The 23549-nt window shown below is 39.9% G+C and overlaps 1 protein-coding gene across 2 annotated transcripts; it reads left to right on the forward strand.

Moving 5' to 3' along the window:
• Positions 1-618: 618 nt before the first annotated feature.
• On the forward strand, positions 619-22604 carry LOC125240716 (formin-like protein 3). Of its 2 annotated transcripts, XM_048148746.1 has the most exons (15): positions 619-1267; positions 1683-1830; positions 2186-2315; positions 6253-6443; positions 7252-7423; positions 8065-8208; positions 9866-9982; positions 10830-10946; positions 11492-11562; positions 15744-15840; positions 17112-17201; positions 17999-18052; positions 19438-19529; positions 20273-20354; positions 20469-22604. In XM_048148746.1, exons 1-15 carry the CDS (start codon positions 981-983, stop codon positions 21020-21022), a joined length of 2346 nt encoding a protein of 781 aa, XP_048004703.1. In that variant the 5' UTR covers positions 619-980; the 3' UTR covers positions 21023-22604. The 2 variants fall into 2 exon arrangements, with proteins under 2 accessions (XP_048004703.1, XP_048004711.1); XM_048148754.1 differs by lacking the exon at positions 17999-18052.
• Positions 22605-23549: the final 945 nt, after the last annotated feature.

The following is a 23549-nucleotide window of genomic DNA, read 5'->3' on the forward strand; positions in this document are numbered from 1 at the left end:
TTTTCAAGGACGAAGTCGAGGTGGCGATTTTAAATTTCGGTTGTAAAACATGCTATTTTTTGTATCATAAATGATAAAAGTGATAACTTAGTTGATCTCTACTAGTAAAAAGTGTTAAAATTATGGTTTTCTATAAGATTTTTAAGAGTGATTGATGTGCATTTATCATAAATAAAAGCCCAATGTGATAAATATAGAACAAAAGATTTTGGTGTTTTTTTTTATTCCCTGGCAAGCCTAAACCGTTATTATAACACCCCTAAAATATGAGACTTGTATTTGTTACGGTTAATCAGATATGAACAATTTTTGGTCTGGGCGTTCAGTACTTCATTAATTAGTTCTAATATTAGGACATTGGGTCTTCCTCGGAAGTACCCTCTAAAAATTTGGGCCGTAGGAGGTTAAGGACGATGATGATGATAACAGGTATTTCCTTGTTTTTTTTTTCTTAGCCTTGATTTTGAAAAGCACTCTTGGGTGTAAGCGGCTGTGGCAGGCTTAACCACTCTTCTTTATATCTCTAAAAGTCGGAGTGCAATTCGGACTTCTGTCAGCTTGCAGACCATGTGTAAGGTCCTTTATTGTCAATTGAATTTTACTTTATCTGTGGGCGCCTCCATTGAAGAAAATGGCGGTTGTTGTATAGTAAAAATGGTTAATCAAATGATCATGTTTCTTTGACCACATTTCAATACCATCGTCACACAGAATACCTTAAAGTATTTATCCAACATTTATAGGCAAAATAAGTTTTTCTGATTCACTAACAGTTGCTTGTGACGGAGTTATAGTTCAACGCCATAACGCGGTTTTCGGCGGCGTTTTGTTAGTGAAAAATATTGTTAAGTGTACAAATGTGTAGTTACTGGTGTAGCAAACATGCCTTAATTATATTTAGAGACCCAGTTGTGAATGATCTTTATTAAGACTTTAAGATCGGAGTGATTTGTCAGTAAAAGTAATGAACTTAGTTTACAATGGGTGAAACGGAAGAATTTAATACGCTAACCTTTGAGAAGAAACTTATGCAGTTGAAAGACACTCAGGAGAGCATCCAAGGACTTTCATCATGGTGCTTGAAGCAAAGAGAGCACCACAAGAAAATAGTGGCTAGCTGGTTGAATGTTCTGAAACGGGTGAAGGTAGAGCAAAGGCTCACGCTGTTCTATCTGGCGAACGACGTGATCCAGTACAGTAAGCGGAAAAACTACGAGTTCGTGGAAAGCTGGGGCCTCAATTTGCAGAAAGCCACTCCGCTAGTGAGGTTAGTTTGTTTACATCTTATCTTCCAAGGTCTATGTATATTACTGTTTTAAACATTGCTAATATTCTGAAAGTTAGAATGTACTAAATGTTTTATTCCTACTAAATTCCAATGAAATATTTCGTGCAGCTATCCAGTGTCTGTTACAATTAAGCTGTTGGACAACTGTCACATAATTTGGACTACTGGTTTGAAGCATTGATGTATCATAGGTTTATATTTAGTCTAAGGTTTGAAGAGATCAATAATAAAAAATAACCTGCATTAATTCTTACATTTCATGATTTTAAGTCATACAAATTCAGATTAAAAGATTTTCAGGATTAAGTTTCTGTGGATAATGAATACTACTAAACAGTTTACTATCCAATTAGATTCATTGTAATATCTAGCTTAATTGGTTTACATTTTACAGAGAAGAGAAAGTTCGTCAAAAGATTCTTCGGATATTCAAAATCTGGGAGCAAAGATCTGTGTATGATGATGAGTTTCTTTCGGACTTGACCGGGCTGTTGAGTGCTGGCGCTGTTAAAAAGACTGATGATGAGGCTTTGGACTTTCAAGTAAGTAAAACTATGTGATAAACTTTGTCAGTAAAACTGAGGTATGTCTTTGTACAGAAGTCAGTTGCAGATTTGCCTTAAGAACTTGGGCAACAAATGAATATGGGTGGCAACAAATCAGCATTCTTTTATTATGGTTGCTGAGAAAGGATTGGCTAGTAGCTACTACACCCTAGGGCCTCCGGAAGCCAAGACTATGTGCCACCTACAACTGTTAACAGAAATAAAAATTTGAAATTACCATAAAGTTATGTGTGTTCTAACATTTTCCTCTTAAGGTCAGTGCCACTTTGGTTTGGGTAGGTTGGCACTTATGCCTAGACAGAGAAACTCAACTGTTTTTTTATTGTTTTAGCCTCAACAACTAGTAAATAAAATAAAGCAATGTGCAGTATTGGAAGCAGACACAGACTTGAGGTTGAAATATATCCATGAGAGTCATTTGCAGCTGTCCGATGCTGATGCCTTATGTGCTAGTCTTAAGGGTAATTAGTATGTGGCATTCGTGATAAGGATATCCAAAAGCAGTTGTTGCAGCAGACGACGTTATCATTCGATCAAGCGGTAAAATTGGCGTTAACGGCAGAAACAGCGGACGCCGGAGTGATAGTTATGGCGGCGTCGGCGACGACGGCGACCTCTAGCGTGGCGCCTGCTACAACTAGCGGGGATGAGCCAATGGAAGTTAATAAAATTAAAGCAAGACCGTTAGAACCGAATAAGGAGAATAAGGATTGTTGGCGGTGTGGCAAAAAACATGGGAATTTCTGTAGGTTCAGATATAGTAGATGTTATGTATGTAAAAGAATGGGCCATATCGCAGAGGTATGTTCGGATACACGAGACAAAGGTAGGTCGAAGGAATCAAGTCGACTTAATGGATTGTATGAGGATGTCTTGTGTAACTGGGTGTCAAACAAAGTGGTGGCTCCGTTTTATGCGGAGGTGCAATTAGATGGTCGATTAGTAAACTTGGAAGTCGACTGCGGAGCAGCATATACCATGTTGAGAGAGAGTACAGCGAGGGAAATTTGGAATGGTAACCTGCCAAGTTTGGATAAGTCAAAGGTTAGGTTGACGACCTGGACTGAAAATCAGGTAGAGTTGCTGGGAGAAGCTGAAGTGGATGTAAAATTTAAAAATATACATACAAAGTTAAATTTGCTGATTGCAAGAGGCAACGGACCAGATTTGTTAGGCCGGGATTGGTTTCCAAATTTGGGTATAGGCATTCATGGTATTAATAACGTACGGATAGAAGATGCAGGTATAGATACGTTATTGGGAGAATATGAAGAAGTTTTCCAGTCTGGTTTAGGAAAATACACCGGGCCAGTAGTAACCATACCTCTGAAACCTGATGCGAAACCAAAATTTTTGAAATGTAGGCCCGTGGCATTTGCAATTAAAGAAAGAGTTTTACAAGAAATTGACAGATTGGTTGAAGAAGATGTGTTGGAACCTGTGAGCCATTCGGAGTTTGCCAGCCCAATAGTTCCAATTATTAAGAAGAACGGGAAAGTCAGACTTTGTGGGGATTACAGAGCGACAGTGAATATGGCTACTGAGACTGATACTTATCCTCTGCCAACGTTGAACGAAGCTTTTGCAGTGTTGCAAGGTGGGGTAATATTCAGTAAGATAGATTTGGAGCAAGCTTACACCCAGGTGGTTGTAGATGAACCTACTTCAAAATTGCTAACATTGAATACTCCTAAAGGTCTATTTAGATGTAAGAGGTTAGCGTTCGGGGTTAAAGCCTGCCCTGGGATATTTCAGCGCATGATGAGCAACTTATTGGCGAGGGTATCGGGAACAGCGGTGCTGTTAGATGATATTGTGGTCACTGGTCGCACAATACAGGAGCACAGGGATAGACTTCAACGCATCTTGCAAATCCTGAAGGAAGCAGGGTTGAGAGTCAACAAGGAGAAGTGCAAGTTTGGGAAGGCAAGTGTAGAGTTTCTGGGACACATGATTGATGCTAATGGGTTGCATCCTTGTGGAGACAAAATAAAGGCTATAATGGAGACACCAGCGCCAAGGAATGTAAAGGAGTTGCAAGCTTTTCTTGGATTACTGAATTTTTATGACAGATTTCTAGCACAAAAAGCAACAGTAGCGGAACCACTGTACAAGTTACTGTTGAAAGGAGCCAAGTGGGTATGGTCTCCAATTTGCCAACAAGCATTTAGTCTCTTAAAAAGAATGCTGACTGCGGGGGATACATTAGTGCATTATGATTTAAAGAAACCAGTGGTTATTACATGTGACGCCTCGCAGTACGGTTTGGGTGCGGTTCTGGAACACAGGATGGAGGATGGCTCCCTGAGGCCAATCATGTTTGCTTCCAGGACGATGAGCTCTCATGAGCGAAATTATTCGCAGATTGACAAAGAGGCTGCGGCAATTATTTTTGCGGTACAGAAATTTTACGCATATATCTTTGGCCGTAAGGTTGTCATACAGACGGATCATAAACCGCTTTTGGGTATATTTGATCCGAAGAAGCCGATACCTAATGTGATTTCACCCAGGATGTTGAGATGGGCACTATTGCTAAACTCATACGATTACGAGTTAAAATATGTTGAAGGGAAAAAAATAGGGAATGCTGATGCACTAAGTAGATGGCCCGCACCTGAAAGTACTGAAAAAGAAGAAGAACTGCAAGAGGTAAATGTTTTGTTCCTCAATGAGACACCAGTTGAATTACAGATGACAGCTAAAGAGGTAGCTAAGTTGAGTAAAACTGATGGTGTGTTAGCAAAGGTGATGTTCTGGATTAGGAATGGGTGGCCAAGTACAGTTGAAGAGAAATATAGAGACTTTCATGTAAGGAGAGATGAATTAACAGAATACAAGGACTGTATATTGTGGGGAGGTAGAGTAATTGTGCCTCTGAAACTGCGTGAAAGTGTTCTGAAAGAGCTGCACAGCAATCATGATGGCATAGTCATCACCAAAGCAATAGCAAGAAGTTATTTCTGGTGGCCAGGACTTGACAGAGATATAGAGAGTTTGATACAGAATTGCCAAACTTGTAAAGAAGTAAGGAATATGCCAGCCAAGGTGACTCATAGATGGATTACGCCACCAAAGGCTTGGTCTAGGTTGCATATTGATTTTGCAGGACCTTTCATGGGCAAAGTCTTCTTGGTACTAATTGACTCTTACTCAAAATGGCCAGAAGTCAAAATAGTTAGTGACCAGAGTTCAAGTATGGTAATTAATAAGCTAGATGAGATATTTGCTGAACAAGGGCTGCCAGACACAATAGTGAGTGACAACGGGAAAGCGTTTGCATCAGAAGAGATATGTCAGTATTTTAAAAATAATGGTATTAGACACATACTAGTACCTCCATATCATCCAGCTTCTAACGGCCAGGCAGAGAGAACGGTACAGACCTTGAAATTAAAGTTAAAGAAGATGTCACATATCCCATGGGCAACCAGGTTGCATAAGATATTGTATGGGTTGCGGACTACACCTAGCTCTGTCACCGGTAAGACACCTGCAGAACTCCTCAACAATAGACGTTTTCGGACTAACTTTGATAGGCTTCACCCCCTTTCTATTCAAGAAAAGGAGACTGAAGATATCCAGGAAAATGAAACAAAACGAGTGAGAGAGTTCAGAGTGGGAGAGACAGTCTGTTTCAGGAACTATAGAAAGGGGCCTAGATGGTTAGAAGGAATAATAGTGAAAAGGATTGGAGTGTTAAGATATAAAATTAAACAAGAAAAAAAAATATTCATTAGACATGTTAACCAGATGCTAGGTTTTACTAGGAGTGAAAGAGAAGAAGAAATACAGACTGATGTAGGAATGCAATCGTCAAGTAAGGGTAAAGAATCAAAACAAGTGGAAGAAGGGGGAGACGATGAGGGATTTGGCACAATAAGAATTCCCCCGCCGAGCCAGTGGGCAGAGATGATTGGGGTTAAAGGTCCAGAAGAGTGTGTAGTTCGGGATTCCAATGATTCATATTGACATGTATCAAAGTAATTTATGAACAGAGATCAGACAACTGGACGTTATTCTAAAACAAGGTTCATTATTCCGAAAACGTCAAACAAATGACGCCCAACTGTCCGATCTTTGCTTATGAACCATTTTTTTTAACTTTTGTTAATTTTAAGTCAGCATTCTTAAGCTTAAATTTTTCAACATAATCAATTATTCAATTTTATCAATTAAGCCCCCTGTATCTATGAATAAATAATTGTGTATTTATTTGATGTGAAACATACACTATTTTGAACTGCTGTTCCTGCTGTGATTGAGGGCCTCCATATTGCTGTGCGAACGGACGTTTTCCTCGTGAGGCAATTGCCTTGCGAGTCAGCTTTGTCAGTTAAAAAGCTAATTAACTCAACCCATAACCCAAGTTTTTTACAACTACTGATTTTTCCGCAGAATCTATATCGGAAGATAAAAGTAATAAAGAAGATGTGGAAAAGGAGCTAAATGAGGGTATCGGATGTGTAGAAAGGTACACCCAAGCCCTGCAGAGAGAGATTGTTGCTCGGGAGGCCTTGTTGGCACTCCTTGCTTCAGCTAATCAGTACTATTCAACACAGAGAGGTGAAGTCAAAGTAGTGGCTTATGTAAGTATATTTTTATGTGTTAAGTAGTTGTTGTGATATGTTTATTAGACCAACTTAAGTGAGATTTTGTTACTTAGAGTTTCAGCTGCATTATAATCGATTTTACTGTGCTTGGTATAATGTTCAACATAATTTCTGTCCAAGTTAATGATTATTATATGTAGAACTGAATGGAAATTCATGAAAGAGGAATATGTTCAGCAGTGGTCGCGAGTATGCTAAGAGAAAATTAAGTAGCTTTGTCAACCTTTTCTTTATAATATGATTGTTAAGAAAAGGTTTTTATAAAATATAAATATAAGGGTTTTTCGGTGAAGGAAAACATCGTGAGGAAACCGGACTAATTCCAATAAGGTCTAGTTTAGTTTAAGGTCTAGTTTGGAAGGTCAGGTGGCAGTCGCTTTCGTAAAAACTAGTGCCTACGCCAACTCTTGGGATAAATAAAAATAAATATTATAGGACATTCTTACACAGATTGACTGAGCCCCACGGTAAGCTCAAGAAGGCTTGTAATGTGGGTACTCAGACAACGATATATATAATATACAAATACTTATATACATAGAAAACGTCCATGACTCAGGAACAAATATCTGTGCTCATCACACAAAATAAATGCCCTTACCGGGATTTTTAGCAGGCAGGGTCACTACCGACTGAGCCAGACCGGTCGTCAAAGCGGACCCCAGGCTCCCATGAGCCGTGGCAAATTCTTGGATAACGCAAAGAGGATGAATAAGGGTTTTTTTTTAAATGGATAATTGTGTATGATGATTCTGAAAATAAAAAATATTTTTATCTCATACAGGCATACAAAAACTTCGGAGCCCGCGTGCGAGCCCTAAAGCGGAAGCTAGACGAACTAATACCAACTCTGCCTAGCGCCGCCCCGTCGCCTCCTCAGAGAGATGAGGACGTACCCTCGCCCGGGCCTGATGAGGACCTGGATCTGCCCAATGTTGGTGACGAAGATAATGATGGTAAATAGTCATTATTTTGGTAGACATGTTCTAAGGGATTTAAGTGTTGTAAAACTAACTATGAATAATTTAAACCAGTTAAACTTTGAATAGCAATAATTCACTACATGATTAGCCGGGTCCACACCGGCCACACGCCTCGGGAGGCAGTGCGTCCGTGCTCATGCGCGCATGTTTGCCTCCAGAGCTTATTTGTACGTCAAGATGGCGGCCCTCGGCCATCTCCTCAAAATAGTTCTGCACTAGGGCACATTTTTTGCCGTGAATCGTGATTGATTTACTTTTTTTAATCCTTATTCAAAAGAAAATGCGAAAACCGTGTCACGAAAATAAATATGTGCAGAACTATTTTGAACAGCTGACCCTGGAAGGTACCACTTCAGCATGTTGTTCCGAAGCATACGCGTGGTGTTAATAACTTAATATGCACATAGCCACATGGCCGTTGTCTCACTGAAATTCTGGACAACGTGCGAGTTGTATCTAAGGTACTAACGGAACGAACAATAAATTCTAGCAATAAACTGTTTTTGATTCCTATGCTGTGGCCTAGGCACCCTAGACTTCACGCAGAGACTATACTGTAAAGACTGGGCGACAGTTTAGTGGCACTAATCCTTTAATAATTTATCCTATTCCAGTGTCCTACAATATCGACAAGACCTTCAACACATCTCTCTCAGCGGACGGCTCGCTATACAACATGGGTCTGTCGTCGTTTCTCAACTCTGACAACGCGCTCGCGTTGTTCAACGAGAGCCCTCCTAACACCAACATCAACAGTAGTGAGTACCTTTGAGAATACAATGTGCAACTAAGGGCCAGTTGAATCAACCACATTTGAGAGAGACACATCATAGTCACGCTGCTGATGTCTATGGAACTTCGAACGCTTCAACGGTTTGATGCAACCGGCCCTAAATGTGTATTATTAGGTTGCCATTCACGAGGACTCGCGGCATGGTTCGTATTGTCATGGTATTATAGGTTAGATTTGACAAATTTGTGCGTCATTATAAACGGCACGATCTGTATGCCCCTCCCTCTGTTCAAACAAGAATCCGGCAAATCGGCAATTTCCATAACATTTTAAGTTTATGCGTACACATACTTGCGGGTCGAACGCGTTTACCTTCTTACCGACATTTACAGTCGCGCTGGCCGTGAAGAAGACCAGTCTTCGCGTTCAACCCATAAGACTTGAAATTTTTGGAGAAGTGTTTGCCTATTACATTTCGGTTTTTTTTGTACAAATCAAATAGCTCTTCGTCTAACAAGCTGAAATGATTAATCTGTTGGTTTCCTACGGGTCCCAAACAGAGTGTTTGCACCTGTATAAACTTACTTAAAATCTAACTATTCTGTGTAAGGTTTGAATTCGTTTGTCATCAAGTAAGAGGTTATCCAGCTATGCGTATGTCGCCCATAAACTTTACCTTGATACGACTGCAATTATTCTTATCTGAAAAGTCATCAACACTCACTGTTTCTGATAGATTTTATGACTCTTATCATTTTCATCGAACGTGTAACTTAACCTCGTACAACACGCGAACACACACACTCACACACACACACACACACACACACACACACACACTCACATCTCAAATCTTTAACTGTGTACAAATAAATGTAGTTGAAAATTGAGGAAGAGCGGGGCTTCCTGTCACAGGTATTATAAATACTTACTAGGAAGTCTCAACCTGCGAGTGTTATGTTGTAAATTGATTTATGAAATAAATGCTTTTTGATTTTTTGATTTTGATTTTGACTCGTTAAGGCCTGGTGTACCTGTACTCGTAGGAGTGCGTGAGGTTTGGACTTTTATAGAAATAAAAGAAGGTTCTAAATGCAAAAACACTTAAATTGGCCTAGGTCTGATGAGATGCTTTGATACATACAATGTATCTTTTCAATGGGCCAATGGGTAACCAATTTGGAATAGGCCCGTTTTGTGTTTGCAAGCAGATTTTTTAGTGTAAGTTCTTAGACGTGTATTGTGTTTCTTATCAAAATCAGTTTGTTCGTTTTATGTTTTCATTTTAATATTTTGTGTCTTTTCTATTGAAAAGCGCTGGTGGCCTAGCGGTAAGGGCGTGTGACTTTTAATCCGGAGGTCGCGGGTTCCAAATCGAACCTCGGCTCGTACCAATCAGTTTTTCGGAACTTATGTGCGAAATGTCAGTTGATATTTAGGAAAACATCGTGAGGAAACCGGACTAATTCCAATAAGGCCTAGTTACCCTTCGGGTTGGAAGGTCAGATGGCCATGGCAGTCGCTTTCGTAAAACGTAATGCCTACGCCAAATCTTGGGATTAGTTGTCAAAGCGGACCCCGGGCTCCCATGACCCGTGGCAAATGCCGGGATAACGCAAGGAGGATGATATGTATTTTCTATTGAGTGTAAAAAGTTAAAAACCTTTGGTTTCCTTTTGCAGCTAATAAAATCGAAGTGATAAGTTCGCGGCCGAGTGAGAATCAAGACTTCAATATCAACGATTTCCTAAAAACGTTGGTGCCCAGTGAAAATGCTCAAAATTCAGATAACAATTCAGGTAATGTCATCTCTGCTATTATGAAATTTACCAGTTCGATGGTTCTGTAGTATTCCTTCTGGTATCCCTTGACTCGTTTCTGTGTCTTTTAGATCTTCTATATTTGTGTTCAAAACAATTGTTTCATAATATTAATTTTGAACTAATTTGAACCATACCTAAACTAAATTTGCTTGCTCTTATTATACGTATCCAAAAGCATCTAAAACGGAAACTTTAATTACCTAATTTTGAATCTAGTTGTACTTCAAATGGAGTTGATATTCATTTGTTCGAAAAATTTTAGAAATAAGAGAAACGCTACTTTATTTGTTTACATGAAAGTTAAAATTCTATTGAAACCAAATGTACATCTGAATGTACATTGGGCCTGCATGATTCAAAAAGTTAAAAGACTGATCAAACTTACATAACAGCTTTTTTGGGTCGTACTGACAAGGTTTTTATTTTTAGAAAATCTTGTGTTTAAATTTATTTTACTTAATTAGATGGTTATTCCTATCACCAGAAAAAAATCACGCCACTTTTAAAAGTTTCAGACATCCCTGTTATGTTTCTGTCTCGTTTGTCTGTCTGTCTAAGTCTGTGGACATCGTCAGCTTTTCAAATGGATTGTATTCGATTTTTCGATTTAAGTTTTTTTTTGAAATAAGAAAATGCTGAGTTAGTCGTTTCATGCCATGTTTCATTGAAATTCGGTCCATCTGATGTCGCGGTCATGGGAATTTATCAAAATTTAAATTTTCCATGGTTACTTATTTTAGTCATTTATACGAGTTTTTTGCCTGAATTAAAACTGATTCATTTATTTATTTTTATTTTATTTTAATCTGAGTCTTCATTACAGTGGCGAGCGGTACGATGTCTCAAAAGTCTCAGGACGCGTTGCCGGGCCTAGACTTATTGTCGGACAGCAACCCGCCACCCCCTACCTCCTTCTATGGCAGCATAACTAACAATATTGGTTAGTATATTATACAAGTATATTGATAATTCGTAACTTCAATATCCCTATAGAGAAATATATAAGTAAGCCATATATCAGTTGTTAGCAAAGTTTTATTATTATATACTCGCTACAAGTAACACTAACGGCCCAGCCACGACATTGGTCTAAGCGCGGCAGCGGCGAGCGGCAGCCATACGTGCGAATGAAAAGTCCCATCGCTGTGTCTCGCTTCAATGTATGGCCGCCGCTCGCCGCTGTCGCGCTTAGACCAATGTCGTGGCTGAGCCGTAAGTCCGTTTTCACATTATCCGATCCGATATCGGATGTTGGAAGAATTTCAATGGAAAAAATCCAAGATGGCGCCTGTAATGTATGGGATATCGGTCCGACATCCGATATCGGATCGGATAATGTGAAAACGGTCTAAGGCGTTAGATTTTGTTGTTACGAAAATAATAAGCGTTGGTAAGAAAAGCGATGTAACAAGTGATCACTGATCACTCCATGTTTCTTTAAATTTAGTTTTTCATCGGGTATCATTTATTAATTACCATGCTTAGTTTCAGAAGAACCCGAACCTTACCGGCCCGAGGCGCCAAGTCAATGGAGCACAAACTCATGGAATATGGTTGTAAGTTGAAATCGTTTTGTAAAATAATAAAAAAAAAATAAAGGAAACTTTTGTTATAAAAAGACAATAACACAGATTTAATCTCTTTGCCACACAAAACAGGCTTTGGGTATCAAAATCGGTATTCAATGAGGAGGCACACTGACATTTTATCCCGTCAGGCGGCGCCTATGCAAGTGTCTAGGCATGTCACTGTCATTCGTATAAAGAAAAAAAAAAACTTATTTTCGCTCTCACTTATGAAATTCTTTATCTGTGCAATGGACTAATAAGGTAACACCATTTCTTTGAGTGTGCCTCTCATTGGGTATTTATGATGAAGTTGAAACTCAGGGAATTGCTTTGATTTCTATGGAAAGTTGTTCATGAGTTTTCAATTACGAGGGGTCGACGGTTTGCGACTCAACTGCAATTCTTTGATGCATATCAGTAGTTTTTCGAAGCCTCCTTCGATATGCAGATATCAGGTGATGGAATAGTTTTCCTCCTTTTTTCAGCAAATAGCAAATTATTTTAAGTTTAAAAGGATTATGCTTAAATATTAAGGAACGCCTCGAGCTCGATTTTGAGACACTGATTATTGTAAGACCGGCGTTAAGCCGGGGTTACATTAGAGCCACGCCGCGTGTCGCACGCAACGCGTGGGTGATCGTATTCGGTTATACGGCCGCTCGGCGACACGCGTGATCACGTTCGTACAAAATGTATGGCTTTGATGTAACTCCGGCGTTTAATCGGGTCATGTTACAGTTGTTTTATTAAGTTTTTTCAATACATAATGTAGAGAAGGAAACGGTTTAGTAAAAGTTGTTGACAAGTGAATAAAGTGTAACAATCTTTTACTCGTTAGTACCTTGTATATTTGTATATTTATCCGTGGCGGGGCGTCGATACAACTCGATTCCCTAAAATTCTCCAATATCTGTAGAAGTTCATGCAAAATCGATCCCGAAACCCCCTCCGGCTTTATCAACGAATATCACGCCACGCCACTGATATTTATCGCACGCTTTGATAAGTTAATATGGGACATAATGTATACTGTAAAAACTTGTTTTGTGTACCACATTGTTGCAAATGAATAAATGATTTTTGATTTTGATTTTTAAAGACACCTGTTTTCGTACTAGCCGACGCCGGTCCCCGCGCCGGTGCCGGTGCCGCCGCCCGCGCCGGTGCCGCTGCCCGCGCCGCTCCCGCTGCCCGGTGCGGGTGCGGGCGCGGGAGCGGCCCCGGGAGCGGGCGCGGCGCCCGGCGCGCTGCCCGCGCCGCCGCCGCCGCCGCGCGCCTTCGCCGAGGCGCCCGAGTCCCCGCCGCACAAGCCCGTGCTCATACCGGAGAACCCTGTCTACCCTAGGGTGAGTGCTTACAAATATTAACAATACAACTATTCTTTATTGCTCACACATATATCAAGATGATATTTAAAAAAATAAGTAAGTAACTAAGTAAGTAAGTAAATATTCTTTATTGCACCATAAGGATAACAGATTACAAATAGCAGATAATTTTATTTTTATTTAACTATGGTAGACGACGGGCGGTCTTATCGCTTTATTAACATACTTAGACTAGTACTTTTTGCCTTTCACTGCCGTTGCCGGTACACAGCTCTTTACCTAAAAAAATCTTCACTTAAAAAATCCGTTTTGCCGTGAAAGACGGACAAACAAACAGACACACACACACACACTTTCCTATTTATAATATTATTAATATTAGTATGGATTTGAGTTTTGACAGCCCACTAATCTTGAGTTAAGCAGGTGGTGTAAGTTGCCCTTGGAACTCTAAAGTTATCTGAACTACTTTATCTTTAGTAGTCTTAATCATTAATAAATTTGAAATGTGTTCAATGCCGAACCCCGTGAATCCATGAAATAAATAATACGTGCATTTTGGACGCCTACTTATAGATATCCAGACGACCCTCGATACTCGAGCCGGATCAAAATTAATTACGTACGAAAAAAATAAAATTCTTGAGGAATAACATATACCTAAAAATTCTAGAAATAACTCCAGATTCATTGGCGGCCAAAACGAACTAATTTCATTGTCCATATCTACATGACCATTACTATCATGCGGCGGCAAGCAGCCAAAATTAAACTCAACTCTGCATTCTACATCCAAAAGGAATCAACGCCCCTTCCTTCCTTCAAATCAAGAGTGAACAGGCATCTTCTGGGCGAGCTTACTCCATCGTAGGCCACGTCTTTGCTTTTGGCTTCTATGGCCAAGAGTAAGCCCATTTATAGTTAAAAAAAAAACGCTTGCCGCCACACGATGTTATCAAGTCCAATGAAAGCGTTGCGAATGAATGAATGAACGTTATGAATATATGTGGTCCCGCAGCCGGCGCCGGTGCCCGCGCCGTGCGTGCTGGTGGACCTGTGCGAGTCACCGCCGCACGAGCCCGTCATTATACCGGAGAACCCCGTCTACCCGAGGGTACTGCTTTACTTTTGTTGGACAGTCTCCGTTGACGACTTGCGATGCGATGCGAGATGCGACTCGTCAACGGGGAGCCAAGTTAAATGCTCTAGATCCGTAGACAAGTGGCAACCGCTCACGCTGGCGAATGATACACAGATCTCTCTCCATCGCTCCTCTGTAATTGCGTATCATTCCCTGTACCGTAAATCGCTTAACGAGTGGCTAATAGATGCAATGGACTGGTAGAACGATGGAGATGAATATTGTATGTCTTTTTTATGGACGGTGTAACATGTCACAGGGCTCAAATATTACATTTTAGTGAAAAAAAAATGTTTTTACTTATTTAGAATGCTTCAGCTAAAAAGTAAATGTTATACTTATGTATTTATTTTAAATTTGCTTTGTGCAATGTGTTGCTTGACATTTTTTGACATCTATCAGTAAGAACAATTAGGGAATCATAGATTCTAGCAATTTCATAATTTGTATGTATGGATAAAGGATTCGTCACGTTCTGGCAAGTATGTCACTGTGAGAGGAATAGATGTCTTATCCACGTTGATAAGTGATAAAATTACAACCATCACAGCCCGACCGATCACATTTCAAGACAAAAATGTCATTCAAACTTTTTAACAGTTAATTCTTATTTTAATTGGGGCGTCCATCCATAGCATCTGTTAGCCTCCTATTAACTATTCAGTATTTAATCTAGTAGACTACTTTTCCACTGTGCCGGAGACTAAGTGCGTTTTCACATTATCCGATCCGATATCGGATGTCGGACCGATATCCCATACATTACAGACGCCATTTTGGATTTTTCCTATTGAAATCCTTCCGACATCCGATATCGGATCGGATAATGTGAAAACGGCATAAGGTTCGGTTGCACCAAAGCATCTGTCACCGTTAAAGAGTTCGCAAAATTTTGTTGTATGGGAAGTTTGGTAGAGGTCTGCTGGGATACGTTGATATGTCTAACTGTGGTTGATGCAACTGATCCTAAATGAAGCAGAAAGATATTGGTTTCCTTGGTTTTGGTGCTTTAGCTTGAAGTTAGATTAGTGTACAGGTTATTAGTTAGTTATGTAGTTATTTGTTATAAGTAATAGTAATAGCATAATAAATTTAAATTGATATCATATACGAAAGAAAAAACGACAAGGTCCACTGGTGGGCGAGCCGGGAATCGAACCCGGGTCTTCAGCTTACGCGGCTAACGTCTTTCTTTACCACTAGACCACCCGCCCGCCGTGGTACCCGACGAAATTTCTCTAGTGTATGTTATCTCTGATAAGGCTAGGCGCCTTTTGACCAACTCTAAGGGCGAGCAATTAGTGCTTGCACCTCCTATATGAATCCTTTGCAGGATTACGATATAGCGAGAGAGATGGTGCTGCCAACTATACAACTAGGGAACAAATCAAATTATTTTATTGAATATTTTTTTGTTTGTTCTTTTTTCAAGTAGTCACACTACTATATATAAATTATAAATTGAAATAAATCAAAAAATATTCAATAAAATAATTTGATTTGTTCCCTAGTTGTAGTAATAGCATAAGTTAAATAAACCCTTTGATCACGGCAATCGTGTTGACACGTAATACCTTGTCGCAATACTCGAAGATTGATTTTTACTTCAGTTGCGCGCGTTAGCGTTTTAGCGGTCATAGGGTTTATTAAATGTATGTATATAAATGAAATCACATTGTTATTCTGTCCTATGTTTTCAGAATATCCCCCAAGTGCAAGACATTCCCCCCGCGGACGTGGACCACAGAGGTATCCTGCCCCCTCCGCCGCCACCCCCTTCTTTACCTATCATGGGACGTAAGTACATTTTTTCGTAACATTTTATTTTTAAGCCAATAAACATAAATTTAAATAGATATCATACACGAAAGAAAAAACGACAAGGCCCACTGGTGGCCGAGCCGGGAATCGAACCCGGATCTTCAGCTTACGCGGCTAACGTCTTCACCACTAGACCACCCGCCCTCCAATAAGCATAGTTTGTCCCTTTCTACGACGTCTATTTAATACGTCGGAAAAAGACAAACGATTATTAGTGGATCATTCACTTTAGTAAAGGTTTATGAATAAGAGGATTAGCTTTTACTTTTGCGACTTGTGACATGATATCACGTCAATGAAGAATGTGTTTTTTTCATCATTCAACAGAGTTAAGCGATTTGAAACTTCAAGGCTTTAGATAAAGGTTCACATCCACTAACTTAAAAAAAAATGTGTATCCGTATCATGGAAACTGTTAATTGTAGCACATAAGTAAGTAATGTGTTCTTATTTGTTATATAGCTAACCAAACTCAAAATCCGAATGGTAAGATTGCAGCCATAGGATCCATAAATATCATTAAAGTCCACATTTTATTTTTGAAATATATCGTCACTACTTTTAAAAAAACTTGTATCTTCGTCTGTCAATGAAAAGAAAATTGTAGTAAGTATGTATGGAATGCATATAGACTTACTGCGTTTTAACTTTGAGGAACAGCGTGAGATACGAGATTATTTAAAAGTAGTGACGATATACTCTTTTTATAACTAGAATATTTTAGCTCAATGTTATTTCATTCATTACTTCTGTATTATGCTACAAGTTGAGTTGGCTTCACTGATTTTGTTTGCTGTTCACTAACATATTTGTTTGTAGCAGCGGTCTGCCTTTGCTGCCGAATCGAACCCGCGAGTCCTATTCTATGTACAATCTAGCTTGCAAAAGGAAGTTGAGTTGCCCGTAACCCCTTGTTTTAAAAGGGGAGACCCTTGGTACAGGTTAATTCACAGAGTTGGCACAAATGGAAAATATCTATGTGTGTGACAGATTAACCAATAAAATAGTGGCTTTTGACAGTTACCGATGCAAGTGTCACAAACGTTTCGATCATTCCCTTCGTGCCATTTCTTGTGAATTAACCTGTATAAGATAAGCCATGTAAATGTGTAAGGTGCCTGCACCAAACAATGCTCTGATCTAGAGTCTTCTTTGGCACAGGTAACTTATTCAGTAGTTATTATCATTATTTTGTGTTGACATATAATAATATGGAACAAAAATGCTATCAATGACTATAATTTCAGATATGGAAGACGTCGACCACAGAATGCTGCCCCTACCTCCTCCCCCTATGCCTGTTACGACAGTGTCGAGCAGACATCCCGTACAACAAGGTAATTTAAATAAAAGTAATTATTAAAATATTATTTCTATTTAAATTTTCTTCGGAGGTAAGAATATCAAAAACGAGTCTTTAAATTCACGACAGCCGGAAAGTTGTCCGTTTGTTTAATATACTATGTTTTTCTTAATGTTGTGCAAAGATATATCCATGTGACTTTAAACTAGGCCTAGCCTAGATCTTGGATGTCTGCGAGAGCTATTTACAACAAATTTCATTTTTTAACGCATAAAAAACCTCAAGCTATCTTGAACCATATGTATGTATGTATGTTATCGCACTTTGTACTATAACCGCCTTATTCATAAACGCTTACTATAGTTAATAAGCTGATAATAATAGTTTATCCCTTTCCGACGTATTAGTATGATACATAGATAGGGATAGGGTTCAAGTGGGAATGGGCCGGTCATATTTGTCGCAGAGATGACGATCGATGGGGCCGGCAAGTATTGCTGTGGAGACCTAGACTGGGAAGCCGAGGTGACGGGAAACCACGAGCCAGATGGTCGGACCATATCAAAAAGACGGCAGGGCCGACCTGGCACAGAACCACCGCTTACCGAACAGAATGGAAATCCATGAAAGAGGCATATGTTCAGCAGTGGACGCAAATATGCTGAGAAGAAGAAGATAGATAGGGACAAACTATTTTTATCGGCTTGTCAACTTTAGTGAACGTTTATGAATAAGGGAGTTAGCAGTTATTGCTTCATGTTAGCAGAAAACATCTCTAAAATAAAAGGTTTGAAGTATAAGTCGTAAACACAATATTTTGTTTTTCGCCAGACGCAGATTATATACCATTTGCCGGTGAGATCGACTTGAAAGACTTATTTATGGGTGAAGATTATTTTATTACCTTTTACTTACTTCATAAACAAATATTATTGCATCTTTTCTGGGGAAATAAACACGTCATAACTATTCATTTTGTGGTAATTTCTTATTGGTAATGGTCCCTATAAATAATTGATATAGTTTCATCGAAAACACTATCTCACCTGAGTTTTAAGACCACTTATTTTTTGGGGATTGTGTACATACATAAGACCTTTAAATGCATGATTTTTGTACCTGGGTTTAATAAATATTTATAGCCAAGTATAGATATTAAAATAATTATGCATATGACTATGACATTGTGAGTTTGTGATACATAACATATAAAATCCTAATGCTGGCCCCATATTATAATCTGCATTTAAGGGTTAAACGTTTTTTTTTTGTAGCGGGGAGCACCATGGGTTTGTGTTATTTATAATAACTTCTATCCCTTCCATCGTCCATAATAATAACTAATTTCACAATAAGCAAATAGACACAGAACAAAATAAACTATACTAGGTGTTTCACACAGTTATTTCTATAGGTGTGTGCAAATTTTGGAAACTTTCCAAAAAGTTACACTTTTGTACATAAGAAGTTTAAAAGTAAAACCATGAGGAAGTAACGCAATTTTGGAAATGTTCCAACGTCAAATCTGTTTCCTGTAGCAATAGCATAATTTGTTGTCAATTCTCTATTTTTTCTTTGGGCGGCAAAAATTCACCTTTATTCACAACCGATTAGATTGCTCATTAGAGGGATTGAGTTTTGCAATAAACTGACTGGTGGTGATGTCTTATGGTCTGCCCTCATTTACCTGCCGCTTGCATTAATGTTTGATGTTCCATAAAATTACTTGTATTTGCGATAACGAACGCCACTCTTCCACGCACCCTGCCTATTTTAAACTTGTACTACTGACTCATGACATAAATACAATCACTAGTTCTTTGGATCTTTTTCATGTTTGTCTAAGAACTAAGGTGCACGACCTCGAAAGTGATCAGTAAGAGCCGGTTCACATTTGTCGGGTGTCTGGTCCGGATTTTAATCGGACGTTCTGGTGGCTGAACATTTTATATGAAGCTATTCACACTTGCCCGACACTGATTATGTGTCGGAGCTGACAAGAAATGTCGGCCGTTTTGACATCCGACATTTCTGGATAAAAATCGGGTCGGGTTTCGCTCGCATAGGAAGTATGGCGCTATTCACACTAGTCGGGACCTCCTACCTCGCACCCCTCGTACCGCCGACCGTACCGTTTGAAATACGGGCCCGACACCCGACATGTGGGAATAGAGGCGCCGACACCCGATTAAAATCATGATCCTACATCCGACATAGTGGGAAGGAGTTCCAAGGGTTGGTGTGATGTTGGTTTACTGTTGAACTTGCAGACGTGGACCACAGGAACCTGATCTCGCTGACGCACCAGGCGCCGCGGCCGCCCGCGCCCCGCCAGGTGGCGCCGCCTATCAGTTTAGACCAAGTGAGTCTCACATTTATATTAATGACATTATTTTTTGCTAAGGTTTGTGATTGTTACTTAATTTGACAATCGGGATGATTTTTTTTTTTTTTTTTTTATGGGATAGGAGGCAAACGAGCAGACAGGTCGCCTGATGGTAAGCGATCACCGCCGCCCATGGACACCCGAAACACCAGAGGTGTTGGGGGTGCGTTGCCGGCCTTTAAGATGGGTGTACGCTCTTTTCTTGAAGATTTGAAGGTCGTATCGGTCCGGAAATACCGCAGGCGACAATTCATTCCACAGTTTAGCTGTGCGGGGCAGGAAGTTTCTGGAGAAACGCACAGTTGAGGACTGCCAGCCATCTAGATGATTTTCGGAGATATGCTGGCAGTTGACAATTCGAGTCGCTCGTCGTTGGATGCGGTCCAGAGGGAGAAGCTGGTACTGAGGTGCCCCTGCCCATAGATGAGAACAGTACTCCATGTGTGGGCGAACCTGCGCCTTAAAGAGCCAGTTTGGCCTTACCTTCTAAATGACCGCGAAACTGGACTGCACTCGAAATGTCAACGCCTAGAATTCCTATACTGGCTGTGGCAAAAAAAGGGTGATGCAACAAACTTGTCTTTGAATGTTTTTTTGACCCACTTAACGAGCTTTAATGTGTGATTGTGTGTACGACTAACTTAGTTGCGTGTCTAAGACGTTTTTGTTTAATATGTAATCAGTTGTGAGACGTTTATGTTTGTCATGTTTATTTGCAGGACTACAGAGTGCCGCCGATGGTTCCACCGACGGACATCGTGGAAAGTGTCGACATGGATCTGTCCGAGGATGAGGATCAGCGTAAGATTTTTATTTCGTTACCTCATTCTACCACCACTGCTCTTATCTTAATATATCATTTATTTTATGGCTTCGGTCGTATGGCAAACTTAAATTCGAATCGTACGTTTGCAGAGGGCATGTTCCCCGGCCAACCCGCGAACGACCGGCGCAACAGCTTCAACAACAACAAAGTGCTCGTCGGCGGCGACAACGGCAAGCACAACTTCGTCCGCAACAACAGCTCGGGCGACCGCGATCTCCGCGGGCCGAGCCCGAGAGAACTCCACCCCCCGCACTCGGCGCCCGCGCGCCCCATGCGGAACCCCTTCGACAACATGCCGCCCGATTTAAAATACGACGCGCCCTTCCAGAAGTATCCGTCGGAATACGACGACGGCACCGACGGTCGGACCGCGGAAGACGACGCGTACGAGGAAGACCTGCGGAGTCGAGGCCTCGAGAACCCCAACATGCGCAACCCCTCGCCGCCGTTTGAAGAGTTCCAAGAGTGGAACGCGCCCCGGTTCCCCAACAACAGGTACCCGCGCAACTGGAGCCCGCGCGAGCCGCGGCCGCCGCCGCGCTTCCCGCCGCTCCGCGCGCGCCCGCCGCACGCGCCCCCGCACGCGCACGCGCCGCGCTGGCCCGCGCCGCCGCGCCCGCCGCACCCGCCGCGCTTCTGGTGAGCTGAGCGCTGCGGCACGCGCAGATAACTGTTGGCGCGCGTCTTACACTGACGGTGGCGAGTGAGAGCCGGTCGCGTCGACCGCAATCGTCACGAGACAGAACACTGGAAATTTCCATATTAAAAAATGCGAACTCTAAATTCGGAAAGCCGCATTTTTGACGGTGACTGAAAACTATTTTATCACGGTTGACGGACGCATCGATGTCGCGCGACAGAAGTCTCGCCGTCTCTTAAGACTTTGCGAACACTAAAGCCGGGAACGAATTAGCAGACGCGGCCGTCCGACTTACGGGTATCTATTATAATGAATAAACACTGAATGTTTCGGGCGCGCCGGATGTTTTTGTCAGCGACAAATCACATCCCGAAAACCGCGCACTTATCAGTCGCGGCCATGAACGAGTTCGTCAGGGTCCGATAATTCGTTCCCATTCGGCAACGGACGATTTGGTGCAACCGACCATGTGTTGAACTAAGATTGTACGAAACGGTAATGTGAATCAGTGAAAACCGGTGGTATTGTGGAAAGAAATTACAATGCAATAGATGTCGAAAAATGTATTTTCTCCTGGTGTAATATGTGGCCTTATACTGGTTGCGATCTAACTAATTCAGATAATATCGGTAAAAACATAATGGTCAAAAGTATGTTTAAAATGTCTTAAATTATGAAAAGGGCTTCGTAAATTAGTACAAGAACTTAATTTTTTTTTATGTAGATTGTCAGATGAATTTTAGTATGTCTGTTGTAACAAATGTGTTTAAATCAACAATGATCGTTAATGTATCAATTTTTTGTTTGTAGAATACTAAAGATAAAATAGTATACTCAAAACAGACATGAAACACCAAATCAACTTTTTAAATAAATCAAAATCAATGTCTTAGTATCTCGACGCACATAGTGAAATTGGTCCTATTATTTTGAAATACATATTTTCAATGTAATAACTCAAAAATAGATAGAGCTGATTATATTATGTAATTTTTACCTCGCGTCACTTGCAGTTTTAATATTTAAACATGAATTTTTATTTTTAAATTCTTGATTCAAAATTTGATTTCATTCCTATACTCAATGAAAATCGATTTTTTGATTGAATATATCTCGCGAAGACTCGGAGGACCATTACAATTATTCTAGTGAGCAGTTTAATTAACACCTGTAACTTAAGTATCTTTCTAACAAATATATTTGTTAAATAGTACTTCATCTGATATACTGTCACAAGTATTAATAAAACCGCCGCTAGAAATGTAAAACAATAATATGTACAGATCTTATGGAATACAGTAGGACCTAGCTACCTCTGCATATATTTTGAAACGAAGGTATAAATGTCAAATTTCTATGAAAATATGACGTTTTATACCAATCTCACGTCACGTCAATATCGTTGCAAAGTTAGTTTAGTCGAACTATTACCACCTTGTAAATAATGTCATTTGACGTACAATTTTGACTTGAAAATGTGTAAATAGAAGTTAAGCACTGGTCACACAAGTGAGTAAGCGATGAACAGAACTATCGGCTATAGAAACCAACAAAAGATAAGATTAAGATAAGATTAAGGGATAAGACCGCCTACATTGTATATAACTGACTCTGTAACTGTGTCTCTTTTGTTTCCTTTATGTACAATAAAGCTTATACATACATACATACATGTAAATAAAAGAGACGCGATGATAGCTCGAGCGAGTTATAAGTTCGTCGCCGAGCGATGAACTATCCCTCGCTCTCTCTATATTATTTACACGGGAGCGATTATATTTCGTTTGTTTCTATCGGTGATAGGATAGCTCATACTCTTACTCGCTTTTGGAGGGACCAGTGTCTTATGCAGTCACTCAACTTTGTGAAAAACGTTATGTAAAATACGCGCCAAGTTTATTGGAATACGAATGTGTAAATGTTTATAGGAGCGAATGTAAATAGTTATTTGAAGAGTTTATTGAAATCACATCTGTGGTTTTTGTAATTTTATGTATGATGAAACATACACGACTTGTTTTCAACTAACATGTTTTCTTCTAGTCTGTAACACCCGCTATTATTTTAGACTTAAAAAGTTTTATTTTGTGTTGAAAAGTAAATACATAATATAGGGGTTAGGTGTGGGGTTTATGTCATTAATTGTTGATAAACCTTGTTTTTAAAGGGTTTAAAACATGAAGTAAAATTAAGAGTTGGTTTCTTTACAAACTATTAGTTTTCTATATATTTCTGTAAATTTTACTTTATGGGTTTCGCTTTAATACTTAGATGGGGTTCATAAAGATAATTGTAGGGATAAACTATATCACACTTAGCAGTTTCAATTCGTCAAACTGAATTTTTTAATACCCCAGTACGATTTTTAAATAAATTAAGTATATATTTCCCTGGAAAGCGCCGCTATAGAATGTAAAATAGAAACTCGCTGTCTCGTAAAACATAGGTAGGATTTAAAATAAAGTTTGCTTCTGCTTATAAAAATAAAGCTTAACAATAAGGTTGTATATTATTTTGTCTCTGTAGATTT

This window comes from Leguminivora glycinivorella, chromosome 2 (assembly GCF_023078275.1).
Source record: "Leguminivora glycinivorella isolate SPB_JAAS2020 chromosome 2, LegGlyc_1.1, whole genome shotgun sequence".
Taxonomy (NCBI): Eukaryota; Metazoa; Arthropoda; class Insecta; order Lepidoptera; family Tortricidae; genus Leguminivora; species Leguminivora glycinivorella.

Bases quoted from the DNA above. Each gene is read 5' to 3' on its own strand.
- LOC125240716 (XM_048148746.1), top strand. From the start codon at position 981: ATGGGTGAAACGGAAGAATTTAATACGCTAACCTTTGAGAAGAAACTT. The intron at 6,444-7,251 runs GTAAGTATATTT...TATCTCATACAG, and splicing joins AAGTCAAAGTAGTGGCTTAT to GCATACAAAAACTTCGGAGC. The intron at 8,209-9,865 runs GTGAGTACCTTT...TTCCTTTTGCAG, and splicing joins TAACACCAACATCAACAGTA to CTAATAAAATCGAAGTGATA.